Source organism: Mollisia scopiformis (assembly GCF_001500285.1).
Source record: "Mollisia scopiformis unplaced genomic scaffold LY89scaffold_33, whole genome shotgun sequence".
NCBI lineage: Eukaryota > Fungi > Ascomycota > Leotiomycetes > Helotiales > Mollisiaceae > Mollisia > Mollisia scopiformis.
Genome location: NW_017263613.1, coordinates 37029 through 50331, shown reverse-complemented (window position 1 = coordinate 50331; position 13303 = coordinate 37029). Strand labels below are relative to the sequence as shown.

At 47.4% G+C, this 13303-nt stretch overlaps 5 protein-coding genes across 5 annotated transcripts; 3 read left to right on the top strand and 2 right to left on the bottom strand.

Moving 5' to 3' along the window:
* Nucleotides 1-11: 11 nt before the first annotated feature.
* Nucleotides 12-1984, bottom strand: LY89DRAFT_789001 (CoA-dependent acyltransferase; the record flags this gene model as incomplete). Its single annotated transcript, XM_018223217.1, has 2 exons — nucleotides 12-1793; nucleotides 1844-1984. The coding sequence occupies 2 exons, from the start codon at nucleotides 1982-1984 to the stop codon at nucleotides 42-44; spliced, it is 1893 nt and encodes a 630-aa protein (XP_018062513.1). The 3' UTR covers nucleotides 12-41.
* Nucleotides 1985-3202: 1218 nt separating this feature from the next.
* LY89DRAFT_725093 (P-loop containing nucleoside triphosphate hydrolase protein) lies at nucleotides 3203-7008 on the top strand (the record flags this gene model as incomplete). The annotated part of the gene is made up of 2 exons (XM_018218949.1): nucleotides 3203-3337; nucleotides 3385-7008. The coding sequence occupies 2 exons, from the start codon at nucleotides 3203-3205 to the stop codon at nucleotides 7006-7008; spliced, it is 3759 nt and encodes a 1252-aa protein (XP_018062512.1).
* Nucleotides 7009-8494: 1486 nt separating this feature from the next.
* Nucleotides 8495-9813, top strand: LY89DRAFT_691064 (S-adenosyl-L-methionine-dependent methyltransferase). The gene has a single exon (XM_018216226.1). It carries the CDS (start codon nucleotides 8711-8713, stop codon nucleotides 9497-9499), a length of 789 nt encoding a protein of 262 aa, XP_018062511.1. The 5' UTR covers nucleotides 8495-8710; the 3' UTR covers nucleotides 9500-9813.
* Nucleotides 9814-10129: 316 nt separating this feature from the next.
* LY89DRAFT_764936 (uncharacterized protein) lies at nucleotides 10130-10924 on the top strand (the record flags this gene model as incomplete). The annotated part of the gene is made up of 1 exon (XM_018221651.1): nucleotides 10130-10924. The coding sequence occupies one exon, from the start codon at nucleotides 10130-10132 to the stop codon at nucleotides 10922-10924; it is 795 nt and encodes a 264-aa protein (XP_018062510.1).
* Nucleotides 10925-11199: 275 nt separating this feature from the next.
* LY89DRAFT_741997 (MFS general substrate transporter) lies at nucleotides 11200-12981 on the bottom strand (the record flags this gene model as incomplete). Its single annotated transcript, XM_018220780.1, has 6 exons — nucleotides 11200-11451; nucleotides 11499-12071; nucleotides 12116-12186; nucleotides 12232-12455; nucleotides 12537-12662; nucleotides 12707-12981. The coding sequence occupies 6 exons, from the start codon at nucleotides 12979-12981 to the stop codon at nucleotides 11200-11202; spliced, it is 1521 nt and encodes a 506-aa protein (XP_018062509.1).
* Between the last annotated feature and the right edge of the window lie 322 nt (nucleotides 12982-13303).

Here is a 13303-nt window from a genome sequence, read left to right as displayed (position 1 = left end):
GGTAACCCAGAAAATAAACTCCACAACTCCTGTACCCGCTTTTACGCTAGACCCCGCTTCAAATCAATAACTTCGCAAATCAACCTTTCCAGATCCATCTTCAACTCCTCAATCTTCGCCATATGAGTACCTGAAGCGATCAGACTGATGACAAGTTTGTCACTATGCCCCACATAACACCCAGCAATGAAGTTGTCCCGCCGTAATGCACTTTCCATAGACATGACGTGCGGCGCAAAAGGAGCACCAGTAAAACTTGCATCATATGTGAAACTTTCCCGCAGCACCATTCCTGCAGCCGCTTTCTGCTGCGATTGGGGAAGAAGCTGGACGCATTGCTCGAGTAGCAGAGCGTTGTTTGCAAGTGTATTCCCTTGCTTGGTGTCACTGAGTATGCGACGATGCTCAGCAAGTGCATGTTGAAAAAGTTCCTGGAGAAGCAGTTGCGCGCTCATATCTGAGCTTGCGTCACTCCGTATGAGTTCCTTGCAAAAAGTGTGAGATGTGGGTGTCGAAACGAGTTGTGGAATAATGCGGCCTCCCGAGAAGTGACGCATGGCGACAGGTTCCATCACTCGGAGAGGGAGACCGTCGTTTTTGTGAGACAGGATTGCTGCTTGGAAGCTCAATTGTAGAATTGTATCAACGAGCTTTGATTTTCGGAGGCTCGAGAGCAGTTTGCTATCGATGTGGACGGACAAGGTGGTTGAACGCTGCGCCGGCATGCGAGCTGGGAGACGCACGTACTGCCTACTGTCCTCCAGGTCGAAGAATTCGATTCTCCTTGGTGACAACACCAACGCAGTTCCCCGAGTAGCGCTTGAGCGTTTCATTATATAGTCCATAAATCCAACAAAGTGGCACGCAGCACCACCATCGACGGCAGCGTGATCAAAACGCATGGCCAATTCCCCATCGGAGAAGACGCTAAGTCCAAGTGTTTGATCAGAATACATACATGACTGGTCTTCTCTGATCAACACTAATCGCTTTGCTGAATCCTGGGGACACAATTCATGCAGTGCCACCGAGGTAATGGCACCCTCCATTTGCTCAACTGCTCTCGAATTTGTCTTTCGAAGACGGTTACGCAACTGCGCCCAGTCTTGTCGTTGTAAAGTGCTGGAATACTCGCATACTGAATTTTGACCACGACCCTTGGCTGTTAGGAGGAAGATGTATCGGATTTGCTGAATGATGGTTGTGGCAGAGTGAGGTCGAAAGTTCGAGTCTAGTATATCGACTTTGTATGCATGGTTCTGATACCAAACGAGAGCGTAAGTGGATTCAGGGCTGGTCTTCAAGAAGTCCACGTTTGAGCCTGGAATTCTGCACGTTGCCAATGTATGTGCCACTTGCATCATCTCAAAGTTTTTCCCCTTTCCGTCAGTACCAATGACGGAGAAGAGTGCTGGGCTTCGATAGGCTACCGCGAGGGCGTGCAGTGCAAGGCCTGCAGTGGTAGCTTGATCTTTAGAAGCGTGGCCTAAGAGTACGGCCATGGAAGTCTCCTTTAAGGCGCATCTTCGAGCCAGCATTCGATGTTCATATATCGCGGTATGCCAGTTCGTACATTCTTCTACCGGCATCTGACTCGTAATAGCACTGAAAGCCTCCGCAAAGGCCTGGTGTGTCAATCTTAATTGGTCATAGCTGCCAGAGGGAAGTCCTTCTTGAACTTGATCAAATATGGCTGAGTACTCGGAATAAAGGCGATCGATACTGGGAAGTGGATAGTTGGGGATTCCAGCATCATGTTTTTTTGCTTTGGTAATCAAGGATACGATCTCATCCTAGACTTTGTGTTAGTGAAGCTTGTTCAATATGCGACAATTAGACTTACCTCCGAATAAGCTGTCAAATGAGATTGGCTCCAACCTATGAATAGCTTCTTTAGTGAGGCCGCGAGTTGACGTGGGTGAGCAGCAGAGGATAAAAAGGGTTTAAAATTTGGAAGGACGTTGACAAACGATTCAGTTGCCATCTTGAGTCAAAATAGAGAATTTGAGGAGATAGGTGGCTTCTGAATCGAGATGGCAAGAGAGAACATCCAGTTGACTTGCAACTGTATAACTCTCGTGCCTTAGCGGCCTCCAAAGTATATATATCTGGATAGAAATGACATCGCAATCACCTCCCATACCTCTGTTTGGGTGCCACATCTTACCATATCCAGACACCTTCAATCATGCTTTCGAGGTGGATAAATTTGGAACCATGGTGACTGCGGCTGGTTCATTGAAACATTAGAAAGGACTAAACCTCCTAAGATCATGTTGCAAATAAATTCCTTCAGATCTTATGTCAATGTTGTCCCTTGATCGAACCATAGTATTCTAAGCACTTACCGATATCTCTAACCTTTTTCTGTTGCCTGCCTGACGGTAACTGGGCTCATGTTCCCCCTTTCGCCTCAGTTCATCTGATTTGAATCATTTCCAGGGCCTGTCAGGTCGTTTATGCGCATCCACGAATCGGAAAGTATTATTTTGTTCCATGCCAGGGTTTCTCGCTCCCCCACAAGATCCTCCTGGTAATTCAGCCTCGATCTTAATGGTCGTGTGCTGTGGCTGTATGGGCCTTTGGGAAAACCAGCTTTGTATGGAACGGCACAGTCCCTTCCGAGTAGTTGGAAACAAACGCGCGCAAGGGACCCGTCCCTTGCATGCAGACTAAACCCCGCCGTATGCGCCACCCATACGGGCGGAATTCCAGATGGCAATGACAAATAAGCGCGCGCAAGGTTAAAACCTTGCTTAGAATAAGCCTCGCCAAGGGGCGCTCTATACCATATGTGGATGGCTGAGAGGCTTAGCGTCAGCCTTCGCCTCCTTCTAAACATATCATCTCCATTTTTGTACGCCGTGCCTCATCAGATAAGATGAAAATGTGTCTAGCTTCGTGAGATCTAACGCATAATCGATCCTATGCTCCAAGCTCATTCCTACATGTCAGAACGTAAATCCTTCGTTTGAAATGTCAAAGCTGGCATCCCTGTCAACCATGGGACGGATCCTTCTGTTCGCGATCGTGGGGCGCGCAGTCTTAGTATCCAATCTTCCGATGGCTTATACCAGGACAGCATGACAATATCCGAGAAACGAGTTTTGCTATCAGATATATCCAGTGTCTGAGTACCTGGAATGATGGATACGCTCTTGATAGATTCTCACATCTCCTCTTTCACTACCTTTAGATCAAAATGGCTGTCTGCCATTGTGATCAAGATGTCAAGGCCCCCACTTCATTCTTTGGACTGTTTCGCAATACCTCCTCTTACGATAGACTCCTACTAGTGTGTGGTTTCCTCTCATCCGGCATTGCAGGAAGCGGCGTGGTAAGTCGATGGAGATCTTGTAAAGACCACGTACTAATGAATAACAGCCTCTGATAACCATTATCATTGGATCTTCAACACAACTATTCGTCGACTCCGGCAGTTCCGTGGCTCAGGGAGACTTCCTTCACCAGATCACGCGCAAAGCGCTGATCCTCGTAGGCATCGGTGCCGCGGTTGCAGCTGCCTCGTTCGTGTCAATATGGTGCTGGATGGTTCTCGGAGCGAGCATCACTGGACGACTGCGGCACGACTATTTCTCAAACTTGTTAGCTCAAGATATGCCATACTTGGAGACGCAGGGTGATGGCGAGATCGCAACGAAATTCGTTTCGAATATGGTGAACGTTCAAGAAGCCATCTCATACAAGTTGAATTTGGCTCTGACGGCTCTGTCCACTCTTGTATCTGCAATACTCATCGCGATGGCGAGGAACTGGAAGTTCGCTTTTGCTATCTCCGCCATAATTCCAGCAATCCTGTTGCCAACAATGGTCATGGCAGTATTTCTTCGACAGAGCTCTCGTCGTGCTACCAATCTTGTGTCAGAAGCTCATTCCGACGCAGAGGAGGCACTCTCTTCCATTCAGGCTCTGCAAAGTCGAGGCGCCCAATCTCGATTCGTCACGAAATATCAACATCTCTTGTCCAAAGCAGGCAGACACGAGGGGACCAAGGCTCTCTTTTCGGCTGGCATTGCAAGCCATTTTGTCTTCGTCCTGTACGCAGGGTACTGCTTTGCATTCTGGGAAGGGGCAAGACTCGCGCTATCCGAGAATTTGAACATTGGAAAGATCATCACTATTCTGTACGCTGTTCTTTATGGTACGACGGCGTTGGTCAAAGTCATTGAATATATGAAGGTCTATGCGTCTGCCAAGTCATCTCTAGCTGATATCATATCTGTCCTGGATCGACCTCCCCTTCTTCAGATCTCCAAGACACCGAGATGGGGAAATGTTTCGGGCGAAATTCAATTCGACAGGGTCAGCTTTTCGTACCCAACACGACCAGACATCAAGGTTCTCGACAACTTTTCCCTGCATATCCCTTTGCATCAGAGTTTAGCAATAGTTGGTGATTCGGGATCTGGAAAGTCGACGATATTCGACCTACTACAACGATTTTACGACCCTAATGCAGGTCAGATTCTGATAGATGAGCTTAACGTCTCGAATATAGACATCAGGTTCTGGCGTTCCCAAATCTCAATCGTGTTCCAGGACCCGGCGCTATTGTCTGGAACTATCTTCGACAATGTTGCTCTTGGCTTACATCTTACCATGTACGAAAATGCACCATACGATCTGAAGCGAAAACTGGTCATCGAAGCATGTCAAATTGCCAACATTTCCGAATTCATCGAGCGCTTACCAGAGAAGTATGAAACCAAGATCAAGGGCAATGACTCTCACTTAAGTCGTGGTCAACGCCAGCGCATCGCAATCGCACGAGCAATTATCCGAAATCCTAAGATCCTCTTACTGGATGAAGCAACTGCAGCGCTCGATTCGGAATCAGAAAGACTGGTTCAGAGTGCTTTAACAAATGCATGCCAAGGACGTACTTGCATTACGATTGCTCATCGCTTAAGTACAATCACCAATGCTGACTCGATCATTGTCATGAAAGCTGGTCGCATCGTTGAGCGGGGAACACATCGACAACTCATGGCTCAAGATGGGAAGTATGCATCGATGTACCGTACGCAAGAAGTCAAGGAGGAGAAACCAGTCGAACAACCAGCTGAAGTTGGAAAGATTGGAAGGCAGTCTGCTATGGGAACTATCCTCCGTAAGCTGACCATGCGAGCCAACCGCATGAGTACCAGACGAGTTCAAAACCAGGAGCCCGAGGAAAATGTACCAAGCAAGGCGGCAACTTGGTTCAGTCGTATTCGCATGCTCGCTAGAGCTGTCAACGCGCTGCATGGAGACAAACCAGCAGTCGTCCTAGCTTTGATCCTCACTGTTGTCTCCGGCCTAGCATATCCTGCGCAAGCTATTCTCTTTGCAAAGCTCTTCGTCGAGGCTGAACATCTCGGGAGCCCCGGTTTCCAATCTCGCGTCAACTTCCTCAGCCTGATGTTCTTTATCGTTGGGATTGTACTCTTCTTCTCGCACTTTCTGAGCTCTGTGATCCTCCAACGTAGCTGCGACAAGATGATCCGACGAGTGCGAGTTCGAGCTTTTGCATTCATCCTTGATATGGAAGCAGATTGGTTCAACACCGAGGAGCGCTCGACATTTCGTCTCCTCTCTTGGTTGACAGAAGATGCAACCTATCTACGTGGTTTGCACGCGGTCAGTCTTGCTGTGTACCTGCAAACATTTGTCATCCTTTCGTCAACAGTCTTTCTCGCCATAGGACTTAATTGGCGCTACGCTCTGCCTGTCATACTTCTCTTACCATTGGTCCTCTTTGGCTCATTCCTTCGCCACAAAGTTTTGAAGGATTTCCACCATTCTACAATATCACATCACACTTTGTCCAACGAGATTGCATATGAAGCACTCGCTTCCGTCCGGACCGTCGCTGCATATAATCAAGAGACCGAGATTGTCAAAATGTACAACTCAACTCTGACTGAGGCTTATGAAGCTGCAAAAAAAGCGGCAACTAATTTGTCGTTCGCGTTCGCCGGAGCTGCGGGAATGCAGCTCATTGTGACGGCTTTCGCGCTTTGGTATGGAGGATACCTCATCAGCAAAGGTCAACTCTCCGTCTTCCACTACTTTGCCTGCTACACTGCCCTTACTTTCGGCGCTCAAGATGCTGGCTTAGTCGGAAGCCGCGCATCAGGAGTTTCATTGTCGAAGCAGTCCTTCAACTTCTATGACGAAATGCGGACTCACAGATTGGCAATCGCAGAAAAATTGGCTGCTACCGCTCCAAAGGATAAGACAATGACATCAATTGATGGAGAAATCAGTTTCCAGCACGTAGGCTTCCAATATCCGGGACAACCTACTCGTCATGCAGCGCTCAGAGATATCAACTTCTCGATTAAGCCTGGCCAGCATGTTGCATTTGTTGGAGCTTCAGGATCGGGGAAAAGTACCATCATCAATCTGATTGAGCGGTTCTACTCTCAGTCTTCGGGCCAAATAAAGCTCGACGGCCAGCCCATTGAGCATTGTCCACTAGAAGATTATCGCCAACAAGTTGCTCTCGTGCCTCAAGACTCCGTCGTCTACAACGGGACCATTTTGGAGAATCTTCTTCTGGGATTGGACGAGTCGAAGGTCACTCAAGCTGACGTCGAAGCTGCATGTGCTGCGGTGGGAATCTTGACATTCATTCACTCGCTTCCAGATGGATTTGCCCAGGCATGCGGCAAGAAGGGCAGAGAGCTCTCAGGCGGGCAGAAGCAGAGACTTGCCATTGCGGCTGCGCTCCTCCGCGATCCACGCATTATGATCCTCGACGAGGCTACCTCGGCTCTTGATGCGGCCTCAGAGCAAGAAACCCTCATGGCGCTCAAGAATGCGTCTGGAAACAGAACTACCATCACTATTGCGCATCGATTGTCCACTGTGGTCGCTGCAGATGTGCTATATGTGCTTCATCATGGCCGCATCGTGGAGACAGGTACGCCGGAGGAGCTGCTGATTCGAAAGGGAGGCCATTTCGCTTCGATGGTATCAGGAAACCAGCGGTTGTCTGGTTGAAGTATCCGTGTATATACTAATTCTTGTTGGCGCTGGGAAGGATACTGTATTTGTAAGATCTTTTTATGTCCCTCAGATACCCGGCATATGCCATTGTATATATAGCCAATAATTGCTCGAATTTCAAAGCATAATCCTACATGCATCCTTTCATGACTTTGCGTGGTATTTCTGTATCAACACGCTGAGCAGCTCTTCCAATTTTTTTCTGCCGCCGTTCAGATCATCAAATCCCTTTCATCGACACGCCCACGATTGGTTTCGGCGAACTCCGCAGCTTCTAGTCTTTCGATCTTCTTCGACACTGACATGATGTCTTTCTTGATATCTGTGTGACTCTGTGGAAAACTATATCAGCAAGAATGTCAAAAGTCAATGGAAGCGACGGCTTCGACATACCATGTAAACCATTTGACCCATGAGGTCTAAATTAGTGAACATCAAAGTTTGCAACCCGCACAACATGATGAAATATAAACGCATTCTGTTACTTTCCTGCTCGAGCCTCGTGGCTAAGTCATTCGAACAGGAAGGGGGGGTTTGCGGGCCGGAATCTTCGGTGTCTTGCTTCTTGGAGGATGTAGAGAGTTTTAGGCGGCATTGGTAAATTCCGATCGTAGGTGATCGCTTGAAACTATGAGAGATTGGTAGCACTCGAAGTCTCCGCGAGGCAATTCTCGTGAACATCTTGGAGAAAGGAATAAGGAAAGTAGAAACATTAGAAATTGGGGACGGAATTGCTCTTTAACAAATCGCATCATATGGAATGCGACTCATCAGGGTTTAAGCCACACTTGTAGGTCGGGTCAGATATGGAGCCGCCGAGAGACATATCAGTGCTGGGACAGCGCAGAATTGAAGCAGATGCAAGGGATGTTGTGAGCAAAATGCCACCTGCCCTAAACTTGACTTCCAGTCCATTATCCTTTCTACCCCGAATTCATAACTCCTCAATCCTGAAGAAACTTCTCCATTGAGTCTTATAGGTATCTGGCAGATCTGCAGCTACCTCCTGGCACACCGTGTATTCTCGACTTCCTTCAACAAGGCAAACAGTGCTGTGGTGGCAGTTTTCGTCAAGTTTTTCTTCTGTCAATTCCTCGCAGGAACCACATATGGGATATTCCAGTATGCCGTACAGCTAGGCTAAGACTTTGCCGGCACATCGTTAGTAGACAGTAGCTCGTTCGTCCGATTTCGCCTGTTGTTCTGTCGCAACGAGTTCGAGTCTTCCTAGGCGTCCAGACTTGTATATAGGGATATCATGGTCCACAATTAGCAAATAATGGCTCTCACGGATCTTGAATCACAGAACAGCTCTGCAGAACAACGTGGTTCCGTAGTTGATATCGAGGTGAAAGATTGCTCGGTGGGAGAAAATACGTCTGAGTTCGGATTTAGGAGGTGTGGTGCTGACTCAGCATCAACCTTGGCAGCTGGTGCAGCGTTGATTTAAACTTCTCCACAGCATGCGCTTTTTGCTGAATGAACCCGAGCCGCCTTTGACATCGAATGCGGTGCAGTTGTCCATTGGTGGCTACATACGACGGGTACTGTTCCGGAAGGTTACCGTTACGAGCCGTGCTTATGATTTGCTCGAAGGATTCAAAGCCAGCTTGCGGTGCATATTTAAGATGTGAACCTTTGTCTCCTTGTACTTTCCACCTCCCTTTTCTTCACGACATACCATTACGATATCAAAATGGCTTATGCCGCGAACGTGATTCGAGGTGATGACCCAAGTACCACCAAGCTCTACGGCGAAAGAACGGCAAAGACTTCCTGCCAGTACCTTCTCCCTCATGTCACAAAGTCTGCAAAAATCCTAGATGTCGGCTGCGGACCAGGTATCATTACTGCAGATCTTGCAAAGATAGCATCGGATGGTTCAACTATTGGTGTCGACAATTCGGAAGGCATCATCAAGCAAGCCTCGACCTCGTTCCCCGATGTGCCCAACCTCAAGTATCAGGTCGGGGATGCCACCAACCTCAAGGACTTTGCTGACAATTCATTTGATATTGTTCATGCTCATCAACTTCTTGTTCACATCTCGAACCCAGTTCCTGTTTTGAAGGAGTTCTACCGAGTCTGTAAGCCAGGTGGTATCATTGCTGTTCGAGAGTCCAGTCCTTCCGTCGTGTTATTCTTGAAGCCTGATTTGCCCGGAATTCGACAATATTGGGATAGAGCTATGGCCATGATGCCCAAGATTGGTGCCCAGACTCAAGCTGGAATTGATCTTGAGAAATGGGCCAAAGAAGCATTTGGTACAGATGGAGAGAAGCTGGTGTATACCAAGACCCCAGTCTGGAATGCAGGACATACCGAACGAGTCACAGGGCCGGCTGCCGCTCATGCTATTCAGTATGGTATGGCAACACAAGAGGAAATGGATCAGTGGGCGGAGGCTTGGAAGGAGTGGGATGCGGCGGAGGATCATGAATGGGTGTTTGAGGCAGGTGAAATTCTATGTCGGAAGGGCATTTAATCAATTTTCCACAATGTTATGGCTCACTTCGGAGGATTAGTTTGAGCGTGGGTTATGTTTTCATTTCTCATTTACCCATGTTCATCATTTTCCAGCAAGAATTGCAGAAATCCTCAATGCTATTCTTGGTGCTTTTTTGAGTGCATAGTCCAGACTTGTAGGAGGGACAATGTGTTGCAGGATATTCTCGAGAAAAATGGCCGCAGAATCCGTACAGGGTGTGAGTAATTTTACACATGATTTGAATAGAATGCGGTGTAGTCCAAGTGCGCGGTCGTTAGTTATTACTTCAAAGGTTATTCTGCCGTTCCGAGATGAATATCATTGTTGAACGGTTATTATAAATTCTTGTTTCATTGTCGTCATTTCATTGTTCGATCCTTTGTTAGTAGCTTGGATTATGTTTCGACAACATTCTTGCAGCTCTTGTGCGTCCATGAAAGACGGCACCTGCTCTCACTGTTTCATTTTTTCATCCATGTCTCGTTTAACTGCACGTTTCAAAACCGCTATAGAACAATCCATTGTGCGTTTCTATTTTGACCTCAGTCTTCCCACACCCCATGCTCTTAATCAGACATCATCAACACCTCGAATATCATTTTCAATTAATCACCACTTCTAGCAGTCATGGATAACTTCTTAGAACGCATGCGAAATATCGAAAGACAAATGGAGCTCAACCAGTACAGAGAACGAGAACAAAGACGTGCTGCAGAATATGACTCTATCCTCGCTGGCCGAGGTAGATCTCACATTCGCGGAGATACTTCCTACAAATCCGAGGATGATGAGCAATTTCAAGAATTCTTGCGCAGGCATGGTGCACCGTCTCGTGAAAGGAGATCATCGCCTTCACAAAGACTCAGGTCTTCATTCTCAACATTTCCTCAATTTTCAGGGAATGAGCAGAATTATTACAATTCCGAAGACGATGACTTGCCAGAAGAGTTTAGAAGGAGACGGTCTCCACCACAACCTAGACGTCGATCTCCATCACCTGAGCCAAGGTGTGCATATCGATCATGTTCCCCACCGCCGAGACAAGCTTACTCACCTCCACCAAGAAGAGCTCACTCCTCACAGCCAAGGCATAGCTCTCCACCTCCACGGACAGCATACGCTCCACCACCACCAAGAGTCCCGTCACCGCCTCCAAGAAGAGGCTCTCCGCCACCATCCCACACCCGCCCTCGCACTTCGTTCAGGGAAGAGAATCCCCATGGCATCTACACTTACTCAGACGAAGAGCCAGAAAAAATTCCCATTGCTCCTGCTGCTTGGAACAATTATGCTTCATCCATTGGCCGAGAAAAACTCATCTCGTTCTTCAAAAGTAAAGGTGTTCCCGAAGCACTTGCACGGAGCGAGGTAGATAAGGAATTTGCAGCCCATGCCCGAAAACATCGAGCTGGTGAGTCTTAACATGGAACTAGTAAAACACGGATAAGTAGGAAAAGGTATGAAGGAAGATCGAAGCAAACAGTAAGTGAGAGACGACACATGATGGCCAATGCTTTCACCGTGCTTTTCTCTTTCAACAATTCAACCGCGAGTCTTTTCTGACTTTCAGTTTGTTCCACACTGCTAATTGCCCCCATTGTATCCTTTGTGAATATTAAACACAATAAATATGTCATTACTCTAAAAACGATTCGCTATGCCAAATGTGACAACTCCAAGAACAATGCGCAAAGTGACTAATCGAGATCAATAGGATTCCTCGTTCTTATCCTCTCTCCATACTTCCAAAATACCCATGGAATCGGTGTCATAGCCAATGCCAAGAAGCCCAACAAGCTATTACCCCACCCAATTCCCAACTTGTCATACATAGGCTGACCAGCAAGTGGGAGTAGCGCTCCTAGGATAGAGCGGAGGATTGTTGCTGCAGCAATAGCAGATGCTGCGTATCTCGTGTATGCATCCACGAGATAATTTTGGACCGGTAACTACAACAATTAGTAAAATCACGTTAAATTATCGTTCAACGACTTACCATCACGGACATCATTCCAAAAGCCATGAACACTGTCCCGATAATCGGCACCAAGAAATACGCATGAGCTTGAGCACTCCATCCATACCAAAAGAGTCCGATTGGACAGAAAAGACTAGTGACGACCATGGCAGGCAACCTGAACTCTGGCTTACCAACACCATTGTTCCTCTTCTCGTAGTACATATAAATCCTATCTGCTGTTCCACCAATAATGACGACACCCAGAATAGTACCAACACCAAGACCGAGGAAAGTGAGACCTGCGGATCCGGTCGAGAAGCCGTAGATCCCTTCAAAGACGGCGGTGAAGGTTGTAAACAGTACGTAAAGGAGGCCGTATACCAGGGAAAGGTGCAAGGAGAGGAGGGAGACAATCGGACTCAAGAACAACATCTTGAGTGGCCGGACTATAGCCCGTTTCCATACAACTTTCTTGGGGAGGCCGCTGGCGTACTTGGACTTGTACGCGGGATCGTTGTGTGTCTCGCGGAGTTTCTTGGCTTTTGCTTCGAGGAGGGTTGTGGCGTAGGTTTCGTCAAGGAAGAATGTTACGACAGTTACGACGGGAGACTAATTTTGTCAGTAGAGTTGGGTAACGGGGAAGGTGGACTTACGGCGCAAGAGAGAATACGGAATACCCACCGCCATCCGATACTTTGAGATATATATCCACCAGCGATGGGACCTCTATACTGTCAGTGAGCTCCTTAGACTTCGAGGCAAGACATACCAATGATTGGACCAATCAAGGTTCCAAGAGAGAAAATGGCCATAGCACCACCTCTCTCTTCAGCTCGCATCAGGTCGCCAACTGAACCAGCACCGATAGTCAAAGGAGCAACACCAGCACATCCCGCCCAGAATCGAAAGGCGAGTAACATGCCAAGATTTGGGGATTCGCCACAAACAATCGTGCATGCCAAGAAGAGAATGTTGCAGCATTGATACACTTTTCTTCGACCATACAGTTCTGACAAAGGAGCGATGACGCAGTCTATGTGAGTATACTATTTAGGAGGAGATAATGAAACTTACATTGGTCCAATGGCAAAACCTAGGATGTAAACTGAGACGACGAAGGAGGCAAGTTCAACGTTGGTTGAGTGGAATTCTTCCATTAATTGCGGAACACCTGGTGCGAACATTGAAGAAGCAAGTGGGCTGTGATGGTCAGCAAGGTCCTCAAATGCGAAGTATAGACATACGTGATCAAAGTAATCGAACTGACAATCCAAAGATTCTTCCATTTCTTCAAGGCTGGCCAGTTCAGGGGGTTATCGCGATCGTTTTCCTCCCAGTCGACTATGTATTTCCTCTCTTCTGATGTTGCGGATAATGTTCTCGGTCTTGGTAAAAGGTCTGCATTTTCTGGTTTGTGATCATTTGGTTGGATTTTCTCTTCGTGTTCTCTCTCCTTCTCATTGTCGATTCTGACTGTAGGGGTGCGACCAGCTTCAAGCTCCGGATCTGGGTGATCCATAATGGCGTGTATGTATTCTCGAAATGCTAAGAATGCCGAAACGTAATGTGTATAGGTTGCTCTTGAAGCTTGACAAACAGCGAACAATATTAAGAAGCAATAATGCAGAAAAGAAAACCACTTAGTCTATATATCAAAATGACCCGAAAACGAAAGTGGCACAACAACATCCAACCCCATCCTCCTCCGACTTTATGCACAATTCCAACACAAAGCCGATGCATCAAGCCAATAAAAAAGCACTCGTTCAGCAAATCCGAGAATATTCGTACTCGCGCTCGGTGCGGATCCGAGAATTTCGGTTCGGGATGAAACCATCCAA

What these genes read in the sequence shown, in the direction of transcription:
- LY89DRAFT_691064 (XM_018216226.1), top strand. Translation starts at nt 8,711, where the DNA reads ATGGCTTATGCCGCGAACGTGATTCGAGGTGATGACCCAAGTACCACC.